The sequence below is a fragment of the Phoenix dactylifera genome, chromosome 16 (assembly GCF_009389715.1).
Source record: "Phoenix dactylifera cultivar Barhee BC4 chromosome 16, palm_55x_up_171113_PBpolish2nd_filt_p, whole genome shotgun sequence".
Classification (NCBI taxonomy): domain Eukaryota; kingdom Viridiplantae; phylum Streptophyta; class Magnoliopsida; order Arecales; family Arecaceae; genus Phoenix; species Phoenix dactylifera.
The window spans coordinates 13,193,820-13,217,110 of record NC_052407.1 but is presented as its reverse complement, the minus strand read 5'-3'; the positions used below and the strand labels follow the sequence as shown (position 1 = coordinate 13,217,110).

The 23,291-nt window shown below is 39.3% G+C and overlaps 1 protein-coding gene across 1 annotated transcript in view; it reads left to right on the top strand.

Moving 5' to 3' along the window:
- LOC120104100 (chlorophyll(ide) b reductase NOL, chloroplastic-like) overlaps positions 1-23,291 on the top strand; it is a 42,075-nt gene that overhangs the window by 17,211 nt on the left and 1,573 nt on the right. The window contains exons 2-11 of the mRNA XM_039114632.1: positions 4,631-4,699; positions 4,948-5,056; positions 5,124-5,183; positions 16,794-16,880; positions 16,988-17,036; positions 17,145-17,230; positions 17,414-17,471; positions 18,462-18,512; positions 18,706-18,756; positions 18,844-18,885. Of these exons, the coding sequence (XP_038970560.1) occupies positions 4,631-4,699; positions 4,948-5,056; positions 5,124-5,183; positions 16,794-16,880; positions 16,988-17,036; positions 17,145-17,230; positions 17,414-17,471; positions 18,462-18,512; positions 18,706-18,756; positions 18,844-18,885 (662 nt within the window). The remainder of the gene's footprint in view (positions 1-4,630; positions 4,700-4,947; positions 5,057-5,123; positions 5,184-16,793; positions 16,881-16,987; positions 17,037-17,144; positions 17,231-17,413; positions 17,472-18,461; positions 18,513-18,705; positions 18,757-18,843; positions 18,886-23,291) is intronic.

Sequence of the window (23,291 nt, the reverse complement as noted above, 5' to 3'; positions counted from 1 at the left end):
CGCCGCTGCCGCAGCCGCCCGCGCCCCCAGCATGCCCGGGCGAGGTTCGGCCCAGCGAACCTCGCCGCGACCCGCCTGGCGTGTGCGCCCACGCGCGCCCCGACCGTCCCTGCGCGCCGCCACGCGAGCGCCCACGCCGCCCGACCGCCCCTGCGCACGCCGCCTGCCGCGCTCGCGCCCGTGCCGCCCTGCCACGCCCCTGCCGGCCCCATGCGCGCCTGCCGCGCCCTGCCGCGCGCCCAGGCGCCCTGCCGCGCGCCCAGCGCCCTGCCAGCCAGCTCCCGCGCCCAGGCGCCCTGCCACAGCGCCCAGGCCGTGCCATAGGCCTGCAGCCCCTGCCAAGCCCCAGCCGGGCCAACAGCCTATGCCCAAGGCTTGCCCATGCCTTGGCCCTCTCATGCCATGAAGACCCCTATGCCTTGGCCACTCTTGGGCCACTTGGGAGCACTATAAATAAGAGGGAATGAGGCTCTTTTGACCATCTTACATCTTTATCTTGCATCTTAGCACTTGTTGTATTTCGGCCTTAGTGGCTTGGGAGGACCTTGTCTCTTTGTATTCGGTCTTGGGTTTGTCCAAGACTTGGGCTAAGGGGAAACCCATCATAGTTTTTCTTAGATATTTTGCTTGTAAGCTTCATTTTGGAAATAGAATCAATCAAGCGTTCCTCTAAATTTCTCCACAAATACTCTTAAGTTTGATTGTTTTCTTCTCAAGCCAAGGGTCGGGTCAAGCTGCAACCAGGTAGACCCTCCCCTTGCCTTGATTCCCTCGGCTACTTAAGAGCTTGGCACACCGCAGCACAAGCTCAACTACCTTGGCGTTACCCGATCGGCCCTTTTCCAACAACTTTAAGGCATCCGCAAGGTGCGCACGAGCAAGACTTGGTGTGGTGGCTTGGGGGCCGAAAGTCACCCTCCAACACGCTGCCCATGCGGGCGGGGGAAACGCCCGTGCGGCGTTCAAAGTGCGGGGAACCGCGTCGTTCCCCAGTGCGCGGAACCGCGTGCGGGTGGAAAATCGCGTGCCTGCGCGCGGGCCCGCGGGATAAATGCCACAGTGGCATTAAATGCCACATTGTGGCACTAATAAGCTCGCCCGTGCTAGCTGGGGAAGTGCGCAGGCGGGGGAAATGCCTGCGCGGCGTTTCACAGCGCCCGCGCGCGATTCCCTAGTGCGCGGAACCGCGCGGGGCGGGGAAATGCGGGCCTGCACACGGGCACGTGGCACCGAACCTGCGCGGGCGCTCTTCTCCGCACGCGGGGTGCTTTGCCGAGCGTGGGGCGAAAGGGCCGCACGTGGCACCGCACCTGCACGGCCGGTTCGCACCGGTACACGAACAGTACCAGCCGATACATGACCGATACGCATGCGTACCGGTCGAGATCGGCCCAAAAATAGCTAGAACCGGTTTCCACGCTGTCCGGATACCTGTTTCAAGCCGGACCAGTCCGTACCAGGCCGGTACGGTCCGGTTTGGCAGACCATGGTACTGCATATATGCATATTTTCTATAGATTATTATCTATATGATTTTCTGTTTTGTTTAGCTTAAATGATCATTGCTTACTGGACTGTCAGCTTATTATACAATTTCTTATTTTTACAAATTCAAAGAACTTGCCTAATCAGGATTTTCAATATGGGAGAGGGACTAGTAGAGGCACAAATTTTTTGAGATTGGAGTTTATTTAAATTGATGTACTACCCTAAAATATTGTTAGAATCGTGAGACATTTAAATATTGAGCTAGTTATTGAAATAAAGTTTGCAAATTATTATTTAAATTATTCCGCTGCATATTTATGATATCATGTTGAGATGCTTTGCATGCTCGTAGAGAGGGTTCCCTATGAGTATGCGGCGGTTGACACGACTTCGGTTCGTGAAGTCGGATCGGGGGCACGACATTTTTACTTCCTTATTAGACTAAGTATTTCGAAGATCTCCCTACCTTCCATTTCCATCTCAGCAAAATCAAACTAAGATCTTGGTTTATCTTGGTCTACATCATTCACTATGATGGCCGATATCAGGTTTTTAAAACCTTAATAGTCCATAGTTCCTGCTCAACTCTTTGTTTTAATTTTTAACATTGAGATATGGTTCAGTTTCTTGGCTAGTTTTTTTTTGACTTAGTGTGGCAATCTTGTTGTACTGAAGTGGTCCCTTGATAATTAGTGGATGGATCAGTAAGTTCCATTTTGATGTAGGATAGTCGAAGGCAAGCTTTTGGATAGGGCTAAGCCTGTAGATCGGTTAGAATTTCAAGATAATCACTGAGTTTTCGATAGGATTTTAGGACCTGAATTGGGTTTTTAGGGCTTTATGCAATTGAATAGCTAAGGTCTAGAGTTTGCTGGAATTTTCTGGGTGAAAAGATGATATTGATATGACTAAAACAAAAACCTACAGGAAAGAAACTGAAAAGAAAGATCAATAATAGAGAAAGACTAGCAAAAATGAGGCAAAAAACAGGTAAATAAGAATAGAGAATATGGAAACAAAATACAGAAGTTAAAAGTAAAGGGAAGAGAAAAGATAATATTCGACTCACACCAGGACCTAGGAATTGCCTCTAGGATTGCAAGCCTCACACTTGTTCTACAACATCATGCCATAGGAGAGAAGAAAAACTGATATTGCATTCATTTTCTGGATAAGACTTGCTTACATAACTTCAAGATCCTGCAATTTTTCTTTAAAAAAAGCTAACATGTTTGATAATCCCAAAAATAGCCCCCAGAAGGCGTGGATATTGTTCATGATTACTATAATGTGAGCAGTGCCATTGTCAATAGCACTATGGTAAGTTGACCCCTTAAGCTATCTCATAAATTCTGAGATCTTTTAATCTCAGCCTTTGGTTCAAAATAAATCCACTTAAAAACTAAAATTAATAAGAAATAAAAGAAAGCAATAAGTTGAAATGAATCTTGACCTGCTTCGAATCTGTGAACATCTCATCAATTTCCAACTAACCTTGTTCCATCATGATATCATTTTGAAGGATATAAATGTTATCGCATTAGTGTCATTTGAGGTCACAATTTCTTCCAACTTTTGTGGATCTTGTATACCACTTTGTTCTTCGGAGTATCTTGAGGATCAAAATTTCCAGCTCCTTTGATATCTTCTTGATTAAATTCAGCATCCGAGCAGGCTTCTGTTGATGGATCAGCACTATATTTCACCTCCTTTCTTCTAGCATCTTTGCAAAATCTTTGAAATTCATAGCTTCGTTGACATGTACTTTATCAGACTCAATATTATGTGAATCTTGTGAAGCTTCTTCTATGACCATCTTTTCTTCCATGATGCCTTTAGAATCTTGCAAATCTTCCAATTCTTGGGAAAGCTCCACCTCTTCTTCTGTTTCGACATCCATGGAAATGGACTTGGATGCCATTTATACTTTCTTGTAACATGATCTGATTCAAAGGCACTTTGTTGTGGCTTTTAATTGAAATAATTGCTCTTGTTTCTGCACGCCTAATAAGAACAAGAAATGTGAGGTGCTTGACCTGTTTTTGTGCATTTGTTTTCCTCAAGCTTTCCAACATATAGCCCAGATCTTTCCTTAATAGGATCCATGAGCTTTGAGAAGCTCGTTCTTAGAAATAGATTGGTCATATCTGCTAACATGCTGAATGATAAAGGGTTTTTTGTAATAGGGTAGCAAATACCTCTCCTTAAGCAATTTCTTCATCTCCTCCCATTTGATAATTTATCTCAGCCTTGACAAATCATCTGATGTTCACCCAGCATCTCCACTATTTGTAAGCTCGACCTGTTAATCTTCTTTTGGTGAAGCATACTTACATCTAGTCAGGCATCTTTTACCAATCAAAATAATCTTCTAGATCATGACCCAATCTGGAAACTCATGTGGTTCAAGTTCTCTGGTGAAAGCTTCATCAAGAAGATCTTCATAAAGGCATCTTTTATAATGAGATATATTCCATGTGCTGCATAAGCCACTACAATAGAACATGATGGCATACCTAAAGCTCCAATATCAAACTGATGTAGAATAGTCAAGGGAATTTCAGGATAATACCCAAGTATTTAATAAAACTTAACTAGAAAGGCAGCATTCTTAAAGGAAATAGACAATGGTTCACTATAGTTTAACCTAGGGTTTAGGATTTTAGGAACTGAATTGGGTTTTTAGGGCTTGATGCAATTGAATAACCAAGATCAACAGTTTGCTGGCATTTTCTAGTAAAAGTCTGATATTTATATAACTAAAAGATAAACCTATGGGAAATGAAACACAAAAGAAAGATCATTAAGATAGAAGAACAAAGAAAAGGAGGCAAAACCAAGAAAGAAGGAATAGAAAATAATGGAATCAAAAACAAAGGTTAAAAGAAAGGGAAGGGAAAAGACAATACTGGACTTACCTTCTGTTTGTCATCATAAGAGCGATAAGTTCCAGGACCCTCTTGTCATAGATATGACCAGTTTTTCTGACATGTATGATTTACTGAAGGGAGGAAGAGAATCACTGAAACTTTCAAAAGGGAACATTTCTTTTTAGTTCTAATTGATTATGTTATATCTCCACCTGATTTGCTGACTGCATTGCTATACTCTGAAGTCTGAACCGTGATTTGTTTTTACATAGGAATTGGTTATGCACTTGCTAAAGAATTTCTAAAGGCGGGTGACAATGTCATAGTTTGCTCAAGATCAGGTATGAACTTGTTGTTCAACACTCATATGTACATCTGAGTTTAAGGCTTTAAGATAGCTGATTGGTGTTTCATAGGGAAATTTCAATATAAGGCACTATTGGCCAACACTTATTCTACTATTGGCAACATTTATTCTCTTTTCTACCCAGCTTATTGTACCAATTTTTGTTGCTGTTTATTAAAACCTTTTGAAAGTATCAAGACAATTTACTGAAATTATCACTAACATGTAATTGATACCGTACAGGTGAGCGTGTAGAATTAGCAGTTCAACAGTTGAGCAGGAATTTGGAGAGCAGCATGTGTGGTATCTACTGCACGGCTGCTTCTGTTCTTTTCTGTTTTGCCCTACCTTGGTTTGTATTACAAATTCTTTGTTTGCTCTTTAGTAATTCATCGTCATCTCATTTCCTATAAATGCAGGGAACTGTTTGTGATGTTAGAGAAGGAAAGGATGTCTAAGGCACTAGTTGCTTTCGCAAAGTGACAACCTGAATTACATTGATATTATGGGTATTCATGTCCTCTATTTCGTTCTGTTCTTTTTATCCCCACAAAATTGATGTACTACTTCAAATTTACACAACAGTTCCCTCTGCGTCTATTGGTTCATATAACGGGAACACTGTGGATGTATGTTTGTATCCATGCTATATATATATACACACATGTGTCTATGCGTGTGCGCATATGTGTTACATATATGTGTGTGTTATATGTGTGTGTATATATATATATATATATACATGGATTACAAAACATACATCCACAGTGTTCCCTTATATATATATACATATATATATATATACATATACATATATATATATATACATATATATATATACACACACATACATACATACACTTATATATGTATGTGTGTATGTTTGATATATGTATGTACATATGTATGTATGTATGCATATCCCTAAGGCAAGCCTGTGTCAAAGTTTTGGACTTCACTAAGGTATTCATTTATCTTAAAATGAATAAAATGCGGAGTACTAACTTATGCTGATTTATACTTCATTAGGTGATCCAGGAGGATCAAGATTCGATGTGGACCATTTGCCCCATACGGGCAGGGTTGTAAAGGGTCCAGGAGCAAGATCTGCCACATTGGATAGCTGAATCGCATACCAAACTTTTAGAGGCCAAAACTTGTCTATATGACCTCTAATTGAGATGGTTCTTTTTTTTCCAAATTGGGTGATTTTTCAAAATCTACATTGTGGCGTCATCCCTTAAAGGGTTTAGCCCCAAAATGAAACGGTCAAATCAAAAACTTTCTTTTCAGAAAGGATTTTGATCGAGTGTATCTTCCAATTCGGAAAGAATTAAGTGGAGTAACAAGAGGCAAAGTTAATATAGGAGTTGAGATCTACCTCTTGTAGAATTTTTTTTTTCGGTGTTTATTTTCACTAGTCATGTCTATTTTGAGAAAGCTAGTGTTGTTCGAACTAGCATAAATAGGAGGACTATGTACCTCAGTTTTTGAGGTATTAATGAAAGAAAAGGGACCTAAATCCTATTTTCACCATCTTTGTTTTTTTTCTCCTAAATTTTTTTTGAAAGATTCGAGTTGAGTGGGTTGAGAAAATTTTCCTTCTCCACAATCGGTTCATTAGGTTATATTTAATTATAGTTTCTTTGGTTGCTTTCTTCATGTGCCAAGCCTTTCTGAGTTGTCATAGTTCAATTTGATTCAGGTGCATTGATTCATAATATACAACAGTTAAATATAATGCTTGGAAATACATGGAAATTCCAAGAAATAGGCTCTAGATTGTTGATTTCTAAACATGCTAATGGTTTGTGGATTATATCACTTGATAATTCTAAGCCATAACTTTATCCCAAGGGATTTAGGTCAATTTCAACGATAATATAGTAGAATGGCCTTTGGAACAAACATGGTGCCAATGCACTTCATGTTCTGTCACTAGAATAGCTTCTCTTAGATTCTTGGCCTATAAAACACATTGTATTTCTTAAATCATTTAGCTTGATGTTAATGTTTATATAGATTTTGCTGCTTCTGGAGCTCAATAGCAAGTGGGGCAGTATATAATATTCAAAGTAATTAATGAGTTGCTTCTTGTGTTGTTTAGTTGTTTTAGAGTATTGGGAAGGCAAACACTGATTTTCTTTTACCCCTAAAGATCAACAAACACATCTAAAAGATAATAAAATAGGAGGAATGATACATCATCCACTATTTGTTTAGTATAGAACAATGTTGGCTGTACCCAAGATAATAAAATAGGAGGAATGATACATCGTCCACTATTTGCTTAGTATAAACTAAATGTTGGCTGTACCACCCCAAACCACCCGGTTCGAGGCATAACAAACCAAACCAAAGGGGAACCCAAAACGTCTGCCCTGTTGGCTCAAAACCATTCCATTTAATCCTTTCCTCATTTGATTAAGGCCCGATTTGTTTAAAAAAATACCCTCTATCGCACCCCAAATCTAGGACATAATGCTACCAAGGGTTGCAACCCAGGATAACATGAAGCCAATAATCATAATCTCAAATAAAATAAAAGGTCCAAATCCATCATCTAATAAATAATTGAATAAATGTTGGTTCAGAGCGACTAAATCCATATTTAAATACCAAAACTCATAACCTCAAAATTCAAAAAGTCACCAACTACAAATTCATAGTCAACTAAATAACTAAAATTCTGCTTCAAAGTCTCAAAGCTTGCTAGAGCCCGAACTCCAAGCCTAGACCATTCTTCATTTCAAGTGATCCTATTTGTCTAGGAGAAAAAAGAAAAATAAAAAGAAATATGAGCTATATAGCTCAGTAAGTAAAATTACACTATCTTATCGAATCAAACATAAGTTTTATATAAACAATGCATCATTTAGAGAAAATAATTTTCATTGTAAAGTAATATACTTCACAATACATTCTGATAAAATAAGTCATAATTAATCATGCATTGCATAAATCATCAATATTTCATAAATATGGTTCCAAGTGTATATTGCAAATAAAATTATAAATCGTTCATTGCTATTTAGTTACATCATAGTTCAAAGCACTGCTCACAAATATTCGTGCTAAGGTCACTTTATATCCATAACAGGGCCTATGCTCATAATTGGCAAAGTTTCATGATTCATAGTTTATATGCCAAATTTATACTTGATGGCACGCCCTATTGTTCGCATAGAACTAGTTCCGAATGTCGATCTCTCCCAATTTTGGGGGCCGCATATAGCTATCTGAGAGCCTTTATAATATTTATATCTTTTTCTTAAAACATACGCATAAGTAGGTGAAAAAAAACTAAATGGCATGATGAAAATTTTTATTTCATAAACAAGCTATGTACATTAAAAACACTCATAGAACAATTTTGCGTAATAAAGCATAATTTTTATAATACATATGTTGATCCTTTGTCTTAAGAAAATATGATATCCTCAACACAAACCATATGCATGAAAAACACATGATAGTTTGAAAATTAATAAGGAGTATATGGTCTACTTACCACTTTTGCTTTGAGCCTTCAAAATTCACTAGGCAAATCAGCTAAATCTATTTAAAACATTAAAAGCAAAATTAATTCCTATTTGATGATTTTAATAGTATTAAAATAACAAGAAAAGGAGATGATTGGCTAGGTGACGATGTGCGATGACTTTGGGTGGGTTAGGTCTTTCGATCAACGAATCATGAAGCAGAACTTGATCAAAGCCAAGATTAGTAGATTTCAAAGACTCAACAGGGGTCGGATGATCAGTCCGATAGGCTGCCTGATGGCCAGGGACTAGGATCCCTTACTATGATTCAACCAATGCTACAAGGTTCCACCGATGGGGCCCATGGGTCAAAAGTGGAGAGAGAAAGAGGGTAGAGAGAGAAAGAATCATGCATTGGATCTATTGTATTTATTACTAATATTCTTTTTCTTGTTTCTTCTTGACAAGATACGAAAGCATGCTCGTGCCTCCTTATTAGATTAGAGGAAGAGAAGGAAGGGCATGAGGGAAAAGAACCTAATGGTGGATGTGGCCAGTGAGGGTCCTGGCCATGGTGATGTAGCCACTAGCTTGACAGTAGGCAACAGGGCACGCTGGTGATAGTAAACGGCCGATGAACAACTGATGAGGAGGAGATAAAAAAAACAGGAAACAGGGGATTTTTTTTACTTGGTTCGGTTTTTGGGTTCCAGCTCGCTTGTCGGCTGCAGGGACTCTGGTATAAGTCATGAGGAAGCAGCCAAGAGCCTCGACAATGAACACCGGCAACAGAGGCGGTTGTAAGAAGAAACAAAAATAGCAAAAATAGGGGATGCAAATGGAGGGTTTTGGCCATTGATTCTGATGTATTTCTTAACTAGCAATGAGCTCCAACATAAGAGAAGATGAGAAGGATAAGAAAGGAGATCGGGCTCTTACCTCGGCTTTGGTGAGTGTTGATCCCAATCTCCAGTGGGCACCATACTAGGAAACAACAAACTTGAAGGGGAAAATGAAGGAGAAAGAAGATCTATGCTTAACGATGGAGGGTCGTGAAGGGGAGGGGGTTTCTTTATATGAAGGAGCCTAGGGTTCCGGTGGCTGCTAGGTCTCCAATTTCTTCCCAAAGTGGTTAGGGTTTCACAGATGGAAACAAGACTCCTGATGGGAGTCTTCTGCCCATCACGCACGAAGCACGCCCAACTTCGGCTGGGTTAAGCTGTAGGTGGGTTCGGCCAGTTGAGTGGACTAGGCTAGATCGGGCCATTTCATTCTTCCCTTCTTAAAAGAGTTTCGTTCTCGAAACTTAATGTATCTTCACTTTTAAACAAGTCAAGATACTTAGTCTTCATCTAATACTCCACCATGCTTTTGCAAAGTAACTTTGGTCTAAACCCATGCTTCTTGGACTTAATACTCTAGATCAATTCTATTAAACCTAATCTTAAGTTCTACCCATTATTAGACTCTAAGTTCTACCCACGATCAAACCTATGCTATGATACCATCAAATGTCACGTCCCAAATCTGGGACATAATACGACCATGCTACCGAGGGGTACAACACGCGATAACACAAAGCCAACAATCATAATCTCAAATAAAATAAAAGATCCAAATCCATCATCCATTAAATAATTGAATAAATATTAGTTTAGAGCGACTAAATTCAAATTCAAATATCAAAACCCATAACCTCAAAATTCAGAAAGTCACTAACTACAAATTCATAGTCAATTAAAGAACTAAAATTGTGCTTTAAAATCTTCAAACTTGCTAGCATAAACTCTAAGCCCGGACCATTCTTCATTCCAAGTAACCCTATTCATTTGGAAAAAGAAAAGAAAAATAAAAAGAGATATGAGCTATACAACTTAGTAAGTAAAAGTTATACTACCTAGTTGGATCAATAATATGTTTTTATATTAACAAAATATTCATTTAGAGAAAATAATTTTCATTGTAAAATCAAATATTTCATACTACATTCTGATAAAACAAGTCATAATCAATCATGTTGTGGGATGGAGTTCCCAGTTTAGTCCCACATCGGATAATCAGCGGAAAGGTCTGTGCCTTAAATGGGGGGTGCAAACACCTCTTCTCACCGAGGGCCCTTTTGCGGGACAAAACCGTGAGGGTAGGGGGCAACCTCCGCGGACCCCCGCGCCGGCAGGGCTCGGGACTGTCATTGGGACTGTCATTGGGCTCCGGCCCTGGGCGACCTCCCGCAGACCCGAAGCGGCAATCCCAGAGCGGACAATACCTCGGGGAGGACGCGGATGCTTTCCCTGCTCGTCCGGTGTGCGGGCTGGTGTCGGGGTTCCGACCCCACATCAGATGGCGCTAGAGGAAGGGCCCCGGCCACGCACAGACCTTCCCGCTGGGGGGGCTGTGTTGTGGGATGGGGTTCCCAGTTTAGTCCCACATCGGATAATCAGCGGAAAGGTTTGTGCCTTAAATGGGGGGTGCAAACACCTCTTCTCACCGAGGGCCCTTTTGCGGGACAAAACCGTGAGGGTAGGGGGCAACCTCCGCGGACCCCCGCGCCGGCAGGGCTCGGGACTGTCATTGGGACTGTCATTGGGCTCCGGCCCTGGGCGACCTCCCTGGGCGACCTCCCGCAGACCCGAAGCGGCAATCCCAGAGCGGACAATACCTCGGGGAGGACGCGGATGCTTTCCCTGCTCGTCCGGTGTGCGGGCTGGTGTCGGGGTTCCGACCCCACATCAAATCATACATGCATAAATCATCAATATTTCATCAATATGGTTCCAAGTATATATTGCAAATAAAATCATAAATAATTTTTTGCCATTTAGTCACATCATAGTTCAAATCATTGCTCATAGATATTCATGCTAAGGTCATTTTATATCCATGATAATCCCTGTGTTCATAATCGACAAAGTATCATGATTCATGGTTCATATGCCAACTTTATACCCGCTAGTAGGGCCTGTGTTCATATGGAATTATTTTCTAATGTTGATCTCCTCCAATTCTAGGGGCCATAAAATAGCTATCTGAGATCTTTAAAATATTTATATCTTTTTGTTAAAACATGCACATAAGTAGCTGAAAAAATACTAAATGGCACGATAAAAATTCATATTTCATAAAGAAGCTATATTCATTAAAAATACTCATGGAACCACTTTTTATAACAAAGCATAATTTTCATAATACGTATTTGTTTTAAGAAAACAAGATATCATCAATGACAAACCATATGCATGATATATAATAGTTTGAAAATTAATAAGGAGTGTAAGGTCTACTTACCTCTTTTGCTTTGAGCCTTTAAAATTTACTAGGCGAGTCAGCTAAACCTATTAAAAGCATTTAAAGTGAAATTAATTCCTATTTGATGACTTTGATAGTATTAAAATAATAAGAAAAGGGGACGGTTGGCCGGGTGATGGCGTGCGACAGCTCCGGGTGGGTCAGATCTTTCGATCAATAAATTATGAAGCAAGGTCTCAATCAAAGCCAAGATTGTTTGATTGGGATCATTAATAATGGATTTCAGAGACACTCAACAAGAGACGGGGTGATCGGTTCGACAGGCTGCCCAGTGGCCAGGGGCCAGGATCCCTTATTATGATTCAACTAATGTTGCAAAGTCCCATTGGTGGGCCCATGGGTTGAAAAGGATAGATCAAGAGGGTAGAGAGAGAAAGAATCAGGCAATGGATCTATTATTTTTATTATTGTTATTCTTTTTCTCTTTCCTTTTCTTTTTCTTCATTTTTTTGGCAAGATAAAGAAGCATGCCTGTGCTCCCTTATCAGAACAGAGGAAGAGGAGGAAGGGCATAGGGGAAAAGGGGAAAAGAACTTGATGGTGGTTGTGGCCAATGAGGGTGCTAGATATGGCAGTGTAGCCACCAGCCTGACAGTAGCTAATAGGGCATGCCAGTGATAGTAAACGACCGACAAGCAATCAATGAGGATGAGATAGAAAACAAGAAACAAGGGATTTTTTTTTCTTTTTCTTGGTTCAGTTTTCTAGGCTCCAACTTGCTCGCCAGTGGTTGGGACTCCGGTACAAGTCATGAGGAAGCAGCTAAGAGCCTCAGTGATGAACACTGGCGGTGGAGGCAGCCAGGAAAAGAAAGAAAAATGACAAAAATAGGGGATGTAGATGGTTTTCAAGCATTGGCAATGGTGAGCGTTGTGACCCCAATTTTCGGCAGGCATAATACTAGGAAACAAAAAACTCGAAGGGGGAAAAGGAGAAAGAGGGGCTATACTAGACGATGGAAGGTCGTGGAGAGGAGCGGATGACTTTATACAGAGGAGCCTAGGGTTCCGGCGGTCCCTAGGTCTTCGATTTCTTCTCGGAGTGGTCAGGGTTTGTGGATGAAAAGAAGACTCCTAATGGGAGTCTTCCGCCCATCACGCACGACGCATGCCCAGCTTTGGCTGGGTTGGGCCTTGGGCCGTAGGTGGGTCTGGCCGATCGAGTGGACCAGGCTAGTTACCCTCTAACTTGGTAAAAGTCTCCCTTCCCCCCAACTCGGATCATTCGAGAACCTCCCCCCCCCCCCCCCCCCCCCCCCCACCAGGGCTCCATCATGTTCGAGAGAAGCCCCCTCCCCCCGCAGCGTCTTCGTATTTTTGGTATGTCATAGAATGGTATGATACGGACTGGTATTGTGCTGAACTGATCGCCGGCTAGTATGCCCTCCGATCTTGGTGAACCTTGGTATAGAAAGTTTTTTGTGAGATGAATCATTCCCAACAATGATTCATCTACTAGTGCTGCAAGGCATGGTGGCCTCAGCTAGCAAGGCGCATGTTGCATGTGTGCTGCATTGACACATTTTAAGCACATGACAACAATAGCCTGGTACGCTAGTATATGCTCTGACGTAAAAAAGGAGGTTAGCCATAGTTTCTCTGTTTTCTTTTTCGATGTTCTAAACTTGATTCTGGATTAGTTGAGACATGTTTCATGCATTAACAGATTATTCTTATATTGTATATACATTAAAAAAATGTGTGTATGCATCGTGAGTCTTATGTTGTATGTATTGTACTTGTTGAGCTTACATAGCATCCTAACAATGCACTAACATAAAGGCAAATATTAATACTTAATAAAAAGCTATAATAATTGAAACTAAGTAAATTATGATAGGTTTCACTAACAACATATGGTCCTCACTCCTACACCGAGTTTTTGGAGTAAGGTCTGCCGTACCGGAGCCCGTATCAGTCGGCCGGCAGCATAGTTCAGTACGCCTTCATGTCATTCCATGCCGGGCCAATATCGACACAGCAGAGAGGGCGAGGGAGCGGGAGAACAGGAGAGAGGAAAAGAGAGAGGGGGCGTAGGAAGGGAAAATGAAAGGGAGGGAGGGCCATCGAAGGGCGTCGGAGGGGCCCCGAAGGGCCGGAGCAGGGGCTCCACCCTCCGGACCCCTATTTCGTTCAAAACAGAGGTTTGTCGGGGCTCCTTTTTTTATTTCGAAAATTTTAAGTGAAGTCGGCAAGCCCCTTTTTTTATTTTGAAAATTTTAAGTGAAGTCGGCAAGGGGTTTGCCGATTTCACTTAAAATTTGAATCTTTTTTTTTTGAATATTTTAAGTGAAGTCGGTAAGCAGAATGGAACAGGAAACAGGGGCCTGAAGGGTGGAGCCCCTACTCCAGCCCTTCGGGGCCCCTCCGACGCCCTTCGGAGGCCCCTAGCCTCCCTCTCTCTCTCTCTCTCTGCTTTTCCCTCTCCCCCAACTTGCCAGTTACTGTTTTGAATGCTAGAACTGTCCTGATCCGCTGCCGGCACGGCTTGGCACGACTCGAACTAGGCCATTTGGGACGGTTCCACATTTCTTGGCTTGGAGAGTTTGAAGTTGTGTGTTCAGTTTAGAACTGCAGGAGTAACTTTTTTGATGGTAGTATTGCTCAATGTACTCTCATGTACTGCATGTACTACACCTAGTCATGATAAAATGTGATTTAGACAATATGTGTGGAGGAATCACTGGATGCTGATCACAATGAACATATGAAGCTGCATGGCTGCATAAGGGGTAAGTGTTTCCATAATTGTATTTCAGTCTCCGGCTCAATATGCCTCTACAGGCTTATGCATGTTGGGGGCCTTCATGTGACTTTCATCATCAGAGATGAAGATCCTCAGAATATGTACCACGTGGCGAAGTGTAATTGAACCTGTCTTGGTATGAAGGCAGGGACATGGACGACCCATGCTGCTCTGTATACTAATCATCATCCCTGAACATCCTTATTGACCCTGTACCTATAGCCTATGGTTACTGCATATAAGAAAAGCAACTCAGACTGAAGTGTTTTGATCAGGTTGATTTTGAAATTATGCTAATTATGGGTGTGGGACTCAGAGATACCCTAAATTAACCCAGACCATGTGTAACTAAGGCAGCATGTACATGTCATGAAAAGATTCTACAAAAGTTTTAAATTATCATTACATAATTTCTAAATTATTTTTTATGAAAATTGAATAAATATAGCTTTAATGGATTGGGTTATAGATCCAACCGGACAAACCCTACTCAACAACATGTCTGAAAATAAGTTGAATGAATGTCATTTCAAGGGGTTATTTTTGGATTTATGGTGTTCTCTGAGGACATTTTTATGGAACCAAAATGCCTGAAATCACTTAAATATATTTTGGAATTGTGCTCTATAGCATGAATATGTTGTTATCACAACAAAAGAACAAAAATGTTACGGCCACCTAGAAATTTCCATTTTACATGAACTTTGAAGAAAAATAAGCCATCGTCTTTCAATCTTCATAAGGATGGCTTTGACCTACCAAAATTTCCCCATTTTTTGTTCAATTATGCAAGAAAAGCTCCCACTGAGCTCCAATTTCTTCAAATCACTTCTACACAATCAAAATTCAGAAATGAAAAATAGGGGTATCGACCATTTGGTCTCAATACCAAGCAACAGTCATATTGACTAGAGTGCGGGTTCATTTAACATGGGTTTATACTACTTGATAGTGAGTCCCTTGACCTGGTACAAAGTGTAGGCTAGTGTTGGATGATGGCTCAATCTCAGCAGGTCAGCATTGCACATGCTAGTGGCAAGGCAGCACAAGTTGGCACCTTAATTCTTGATGCCCAAGGAGTTGTTTGAAGGGAAATATTCTTTATTGCAATCAAAGGGATGTGGTACGGATGGTTTAATGAGATTGAAAAGTGGTTTGGTGTTTCTTATATTTTGACCCCTTTAGTGTTCTCAACTAAGAGTTGGTTACCAAACTTTTTAGGAAATAATCTCTAGCTTAAAGCTTGATTATTGGTGTGACATGTAAGTGAAACTATTAGCTATATGTGGGAACTATGTCAACAAATCAAACTGCGACATTTGAATACATGATCTGTTTACATGCAGTTGTGTTCTCCCATGCTGTTAAATAAGAATAGTATTATGTATCAAGAAAGGCATTTCACTTGGCAAATCTATTATTGATGTCCCCTGTATCAGAATACCTTTTATTCTAGATAATGAATGCACTTGACAGCTTGAAATTTAGTGTATATGATTTTATGTTGTACCAATCATTTCAATGCTACAGCTTACTTTATTTGAAGTCCATACAATTGATTGTGATCCAAATATTTAAATTGGCAATAAACCAAAAATAATTTAGTTTTTGATGTCTCTTTCCTATGCATCAAACAGATACCAAATAGGCAATTTTAAGGTACAATAACATGCTATGATCCAATATACAGTACAGAAGCATCCAAATGAACTAAATTTAGATCTGTACATGTTCTAAATCTCTAGATCAGGATCATTGGTTTGGGTGTTCAAATTTTATAATTCAATCTACTTTTGCTCACTTGCTAACATTAATTTCGTGCCAATTTAATATATAAGTGATAGACCTCCAAAACAAATGATTTTTAGTTTATAGGCATCTTAGATATTGTAGAATTGAGAGGTCTATAATTAATTCTTTTAATAGGAAACTTTTAGGGCTAAATTCTGTCAAAAGCATTCTAGCATTTTATGTGTATATGTCGCCAGAGTACTTGTAAAAATAGTTGGCCTCTACTACTTTCAATATAAAATCTATGATGACCTATTTGAAATGAAAATCCACACCATTGATTATGATCCACATGTTCATATTGCCAGGAAAAGAAAATCATTTCCTTTGGAGTTTGGAGGTTGCTTGTCTATGCATAAAGTGGATATCGAATGGAGAATTTTGATCATAGAATGTCATGCTTTAATTTAAATTGTAGCACCCAAATCAATTGAATTTTGGTTGGTAATTGTTCTAAAACATCTTTATCAATATCAATGGTTTGGATTCTCAAAAAACATAATGTCTAGATTATTTTAGGTCTCTAGCTACATTGCTACTATCCATTCTGTGACTGCTTGATATAGGTGAGACACCAGGGCACATGGATTTTTGTTTATAAATATTGTGGCAATCTTATATCATGATCAATGGTGTGGATCTTCATTTTTAAATGGAAGTACTAGGGGTCAGCAACTTCGGGAAGTATTCTATCTTTATGCTCTCTATGAAATATTTGTCTTTGTTGCCGGCTTTTCAATGTTTTTAAATTATTTACTATGGTTAACACTGGCAATTGATACAGATTAACAATGCTGGATCAAATGCATACAATTACAAACCACTGGCTGAAACTTCAGATGATGTTCTTATGTAAGCTTTCATTCTGTATGATCACAGAGCTGTCAATTTTCTCCTTATGAATGCTATTTGTCCTTTCAAATGTTACATGGTTGAGTAACTCTCTATATTATGTTAAGGGAAATTGTCACAACGAACACTCTTGGTTTGATGATATGTTGCCGCGAGGTAGAACTTTTGTAATAAACTTTCATTTCATATTTTCATCTAATATGTTCAGCTTGGCACATAGAATATTTTTGCTTGGCCTCTTTGATACCTCTATGATGGTTGTAGGCAATAAATATGATGCTCAACCAACCTCGAGGTGGCCACATTTTTAACATTGATGGAGCTGGTTCAGATGGAAGGCCGACCCCTCGGTATTTGTTTATGTTCACTTGAGCTATATATTCATGTCATTACCCAGTCAAAGTGCGAGGCAATTTTTAAATGCTTTCATTATTTTTCTTTGCCTGTTTATAATAGAATGTGATTGATGTTAAAAGTTTGGTATTGCAATTTGTTATGAGTTGATTTGACAGTTTCACATAATTAATTTACAGATTTGCTGCATATGGTGCAACCAAACGCAGTGTGGTGCACCTAACCAAATCCCTACAGGTAGATATTGAAGACTTTGACATTTGATATTTATTCATGAGTTGACTAATCATATTTTGCAACATTAATGTTGTCTCTCGCTAGTTTGGCACTCCTATCATTTTTAGTGTTCAGTCCCTTTTCCCCCATGAGTAACATATAGTCTTGGTCTTGGGTAAAGAAACAGAAACTTACTGAACCTGATTTCATAACAGAAATCCTGAGGGCCCTTATAAAAAAGGGTATATATTAAGGCCCATCAAACTGACAGTAGTAAAGGCCCGCAGGAACAAGCCATACTTAATTCCAAATATATAAAATTCAGGTCATAACATCATTAAACTAGTGCTCATGGGTAGTCTTCTGTGTGCTGCTTTCGGTTACCTTTGAACTGTAACAATTATGACTCGAGATATGTAAATCAATTTGAACCCAAGTAAACTGTAGCTCCATGGGAACATGCAAATGTCCTCTTGCCAGTATCTGTAGTCATCAAGCTTAGAAAATTAGTACAAGGATTTAATTTAAGTTAGATCTCTTTAATTTAAGTTAGTACCAGCTTTTATCTTCGCCATGGTTGATCCAATGCTCATTTTTCTTTTTTATACTTGACATGTATAATCTGACCATGACTTATGTTCATTTTCTCGACATCCTTTCTCCATACATCAGCAAATCTGCATGATTTTCTCCAGCTGTTTATTTGTTTACTTGACAGTTGACACATATAATCTGATCATATTTCTTAATATTCTTGACCATATTTCTTCAGTTGAAATCCACTCTTGGGTTTGATAAGGTCTAAAAGTATCTTGTTTGAGGACAGTAAGCTACCTCAAATTGTTTTCCAATTATGAAGTTCTTTCAAAGGATTACAAAGTCAACAAGATATGTTTTTTACAGTTATCTTGATTTTTGGTATTCTTTCCTTCTTTTCTTCTCTGCCAGTATGCGAAAACACTGGTTTTGGTTTTACCATGAGCTGAGTTTCTAATTATGTTTGACATCCAGGCAGAGTTGCAGATGCATCAAGTGAAGAATGTTATGGTGCACAGCTTATCGGTCTGCAGTGCCTTTCTGACTATCATAGTCTTTTTACTTAAATAATTTAAGATGCCTCAGCATTAAAAAGTTCAAATTCTATATTTTGTTACAACAATTGTGATATATGGTTTCGAATTCAAGCCAACTGTTAATGATTTTCAGTATATGCTTGCTGTTGCAAACCTTTTGACTTATAATCCTCTTGTTGCAGCCTGGCATGGTCACAACCGATCTTCTTATGTCTGGGGCCACCACAAAACAAGTACAAGCTCATCTTGTCATTCCTTGCTTCTGTTGCTTTTGCGACAAGCAATTGTTAGTTGTTCTGAACATAAATCTCATTTTACAGGCTAAATTTTTCATCAATATTTTGGCCGAGCCGCCTGATGTGGTAAGCATCTCATCTTTGTAGAAAAATAATGTTCATTTCTTGGAAATTTTGAAAGAGTCAGCAAGCAGACAGCACCATTTAAGTGAATTCAAAGTTTAGCAGCATCTTCAAACATTATTGCAATAAACATGGCTACAAATGATATGTTGGTAAAAAAATCTGTCTGAGAAATGTTTGCTACTCTAATTAGCATCAAGCAAAAGACTACCAACAGGTCAGAGTAGGGTTGGACCCTAAATGGTTCCTTGTCTGAATTTAGTGAGCATTATGCTGCACAAACTGAATTTTGATTTGACAAGAATATGGATCTAACAGGTCATGCCAATTATTGAACCAAAAATTTACATAGTTGATCCAAATTGGTTTGATCAGACAGACTGTTTTGGTGGACAGCATCTGTACTACAATCTGTAGTAATTTTCTTTTTTTCTTCATTTTTCTGTTGTTTCTTTTTTCCTCTTCTCTTTTATTTAGGGTTTTCTGCAGAAAAGAATCCACTTAATTATCGAATTTTTAGAAGAGGTCATTTATTTATTTATCAAAGAAAATGTGTTTTGAGTTTTATTGAACGCCTGCTTTCAAACCAGACAAGTTTACATGGACTTGTATTTTTGTGCGTCCATTTCCAATGACTGTTCATTGAATAAGAAAAATGCATGCATTCATCTAAGGTAGAGGCATAATGGTCCAATAAAGTCCAAGCTGGATTATTTATGCAAGGAAAATAAATGTTATTCCTTCTCTGCGAATATGAAAATAAGAGATTTTTTCTGCAAAATTCCCTTTCTTTTATTGTCTCCAACACCCATTCCTGGTGGTGTGGTGGGGTGGGGAAGCTCTGGCCTATTAAATAAAGTTTCAAGACTGAAACTTTGCATCTTCATAGAATTTTGATAGAGAAAAAGATGAATTCCCAAGTTGCTTAGTGTGACTTTGCTAGTTTATTATGATGGGTAAGTTTAGTAGTTCATCTAGTATAAATTTGGGTTCTTCTAAGTCATGGTTTGTAAGCAAGATGCGATTCACCTCTTCATACAAATGGAAGAGATGACAAGTCTACATTAGTTCAATTTGCTAGTCCTTGTGTTACACGGGCTCGCATGTCTGTGCTGGGCATGGCTATTTGTTTGAGCATTAGATACTGCTCATATCTAAGAATTTCTTCTTTCGAAACCATAATCATCGTACCTAAGGTTCATCAAACCAGCATCGAGTATTGTGCTAGTTGGTGACTAGTTCCATGTCTATATGCCATTGTCTTTATATTTTTGTGCTTTCTATCTTTTATTGTTTTCAATGTTAATTTTAATGATTGTGGTTGTTTAATTTAGTCATTGTTGTTTCGATGTCCTTTATATTAGTTTGGTCGAGTCTTGATAAATATGTCATATCGATAAATTAATGCAATTGCAACATAATCGAATGCTTGAGTACACATAATTGAATATACATAAAATATATCAAATGAATTTGAATTAGAAAATATGTACTGACATAATCCAACTTTCCAAATAATCTACTGCCCATTTCTGTGGTCCATAAGCTCCACCTCCTGATAGCTACCTTGATACTTATTCTCTATCTCATACTGGATTGGCCATTTGAAGATTGAGACAGAGAAATCCGACCCATAAGCTGCCTGAGGCTATGGAGGGTTCTAGCTATTCGAATGCGATGCCTCAAATGAAGTGTATGCATGCAAGGTTATGTGGAATAGGATATGGTATACAACTCATGTCCAGATACATCCGCGGACCCTACTCTACATGTGAGGTCATCTGCAGCAACAATACTATTTCCTAAACCACATCAAGGGATCCATGTCCTGATGCAATCATACCCTTCTAGGCTTTGCTAGGCCATGCACTATGGTCCCTATCCTGTGTGGCTTGAGTATACTATGACTTACCAATGATTGAAGATCATAGACTATGAATCATATGCACCCATGCAGTCCATTGCAATCTTCTTAGTCACTAGATGTATCATGACTGGAACTATCATTACCATCATCGTTGGTATCATGAGATGATCGAGGCAATTGGTCATCTGAGTGCTCACTAGTCTTAGGATTAGATTGTTGAACGAACTCATTCACTTTCTGCAATGAAACTACAATTTTCTTTCCTTTCTTGCTAGTCGACTTTCTTTCCTTTGATGCCCCTATCTGCCTAGCTTTGTTAAGTGGCTTGACTGGGACTACCACCTTGACTGGCCTACTTGCCTGACAAGGCCGGTATCATGATATCCGCTTCTTAGCATCTCTTTTTTAAATGTCTTGGAGGACATCTTGGACATCCAACCCTATGATGATGATCATCTCTCCTCTAACCTCTATGTTTGCTTCACTGGATGTGAGCATGTCATATGCCATTCTACCCATTGTTCTACATCCATTCAAACCTTCCTCTCTATGAAATTAGCCAATTAAGGAGGTGATCCTGATTCATCAAGCTCTGGTTACTGCTATTGGCCCTCAAATTGGCTCATTAAGCTCTTCTTGCTTAAATTTTAAAAAAATAGAGAGGAAGAGGCAGAGAAGGCATGAGAAGCTTTCTCTACCTCCCCTTCATATTATTATGATGGGATAGGTGATTGAACTACCCAAGTTGCCTTGAACCAAGCAGAACTGAGCGGTTCTGCTTGATTCGAGTCAAGTCAGGCCGATTCAGGCCTGTACCGAACCTAAATGGCATCTCATCCTGGTTCCAATTTGGTACAGGTCAATACACCTAATCCGAGCAGTTTGGGATGAGGCAACCAACCTTGGTCATTTAGTACCCATGTTTAAATGGTTGGTGTAGATATTTTGGGCTAAACTAAATAGGATGCAGTAATGTAGGCCAATCCACTTGGCTTCAACATTGTCTTAGTAAGAACTATTCAATTTAGTCTTGAATTTGTATTCATAATCAAATTTAGATCATCAATTCTCATTTTGGTATATTTAAAGGTAATATATGGAAGTTTTCATAGAACAATGAAAGCTCACATTGACCCCCCCCCCCCAACCCAACGTGTCCCCCTTATGGATTTTCTCTCTAATTCTCTATCTTTGAATAGTTTGGTCTTCATGGTTAACCTAGCTCAAGATTAAGAAGAAGTAATTTCTTCAACTCGTTCAACTCAAATCTTTTAACATAAAAGAAAATATAAAAATTGGTGAAAGTAGGGTCTTGGTTCTTTTTTTATTCGTTAATGAAAAACAAACAAAATGGCATAGCCTCTTGCTTGTACTAATGAGCTGTATACTTTCACAATATGAGCTAGAATCTTTTTATAGTTAAAAAAAGGATACAACTTTTCTGAAATAGACTTGACTGATGAAAATAATCATGTAGAACCTAAAATTCTACGAGGTAGACTCGACTTCTGCATCGACTTTGTCTTCAGCTATTTCGCCTATTTCTTCTTGGATTAGGAGATTATGTGCAATCAAAAATTTTCCGAAAAGAAATTTGCAGCATTGATCAGCCTATTTTGGTGATCAAACAATGGAATTTGGCCTTGATCATTCAGTTTGTCGCACCCTTAAGAGAAGGTGCTACATCATAGAGCTCGAAAAGTGACCCGACTTTTTTTTTTTAAAAAAAAAAGAAAGAAAAAGAGCACCTTAATAAGACATCGTATGGACAAATTAGGGCCTCCAAAAGTTTTGACTTGAATTCGGCTTCCTAATATGGCAAATCTCACTCTGAGACCTTATCCAGTCCTCCCACAGTGGCCAGAGTGATCCATATCGAGTCTGGATCTGGTGATCCTCTTAGATCATTGTGTTATAATAATCCTTTGTACCTATGGTTGCACATCATGTTGTGCTTGCATCAACTTTAGGGACAGCATAGGCGACAGGAAAATGATATAAAGGTTGGTTTATTTTCAGATCTCCTTTTCTTGTATTTTCCTTTCTCTCACACTCCATTTGAATGTTAGTTGGTAACCAATTTCACTGGGAGGCTTGTTTGACTTCATATCTTTATTATCCTTGATAGCCTGGACTTCTACTCCATAATATCCTAACTGATCGAATGTTTTCAAGTCCATTATGAACTCTTTAGGAAGTTATCCATAGGAAGACCATTTCTTGCTTGCGCAGATGACACAGCAAACCTGAAAAAGAATTAAGGTCAACTATATTTGTGGAATCAAAGAGGTTTAATTACTTAAAGAGGATAATTTATGGATAGAAACTGATTTCCTTGATTCCTTGATACTTTTTAGCTGATCAATGGTAATAGATGCTGAGATCACAAAGCCTACAACCTACTCATTGAATTTGTATAGTTATCGCCGAGGTTTAGAAGCATGATATCTCATGTATCAGTAGAGACATTGATAGGGTATGACTTGCCAAGCGTCTGAGTGAAAGTGCTCCTTTCCTGGGCATCTTAAGTATACGACAGGAT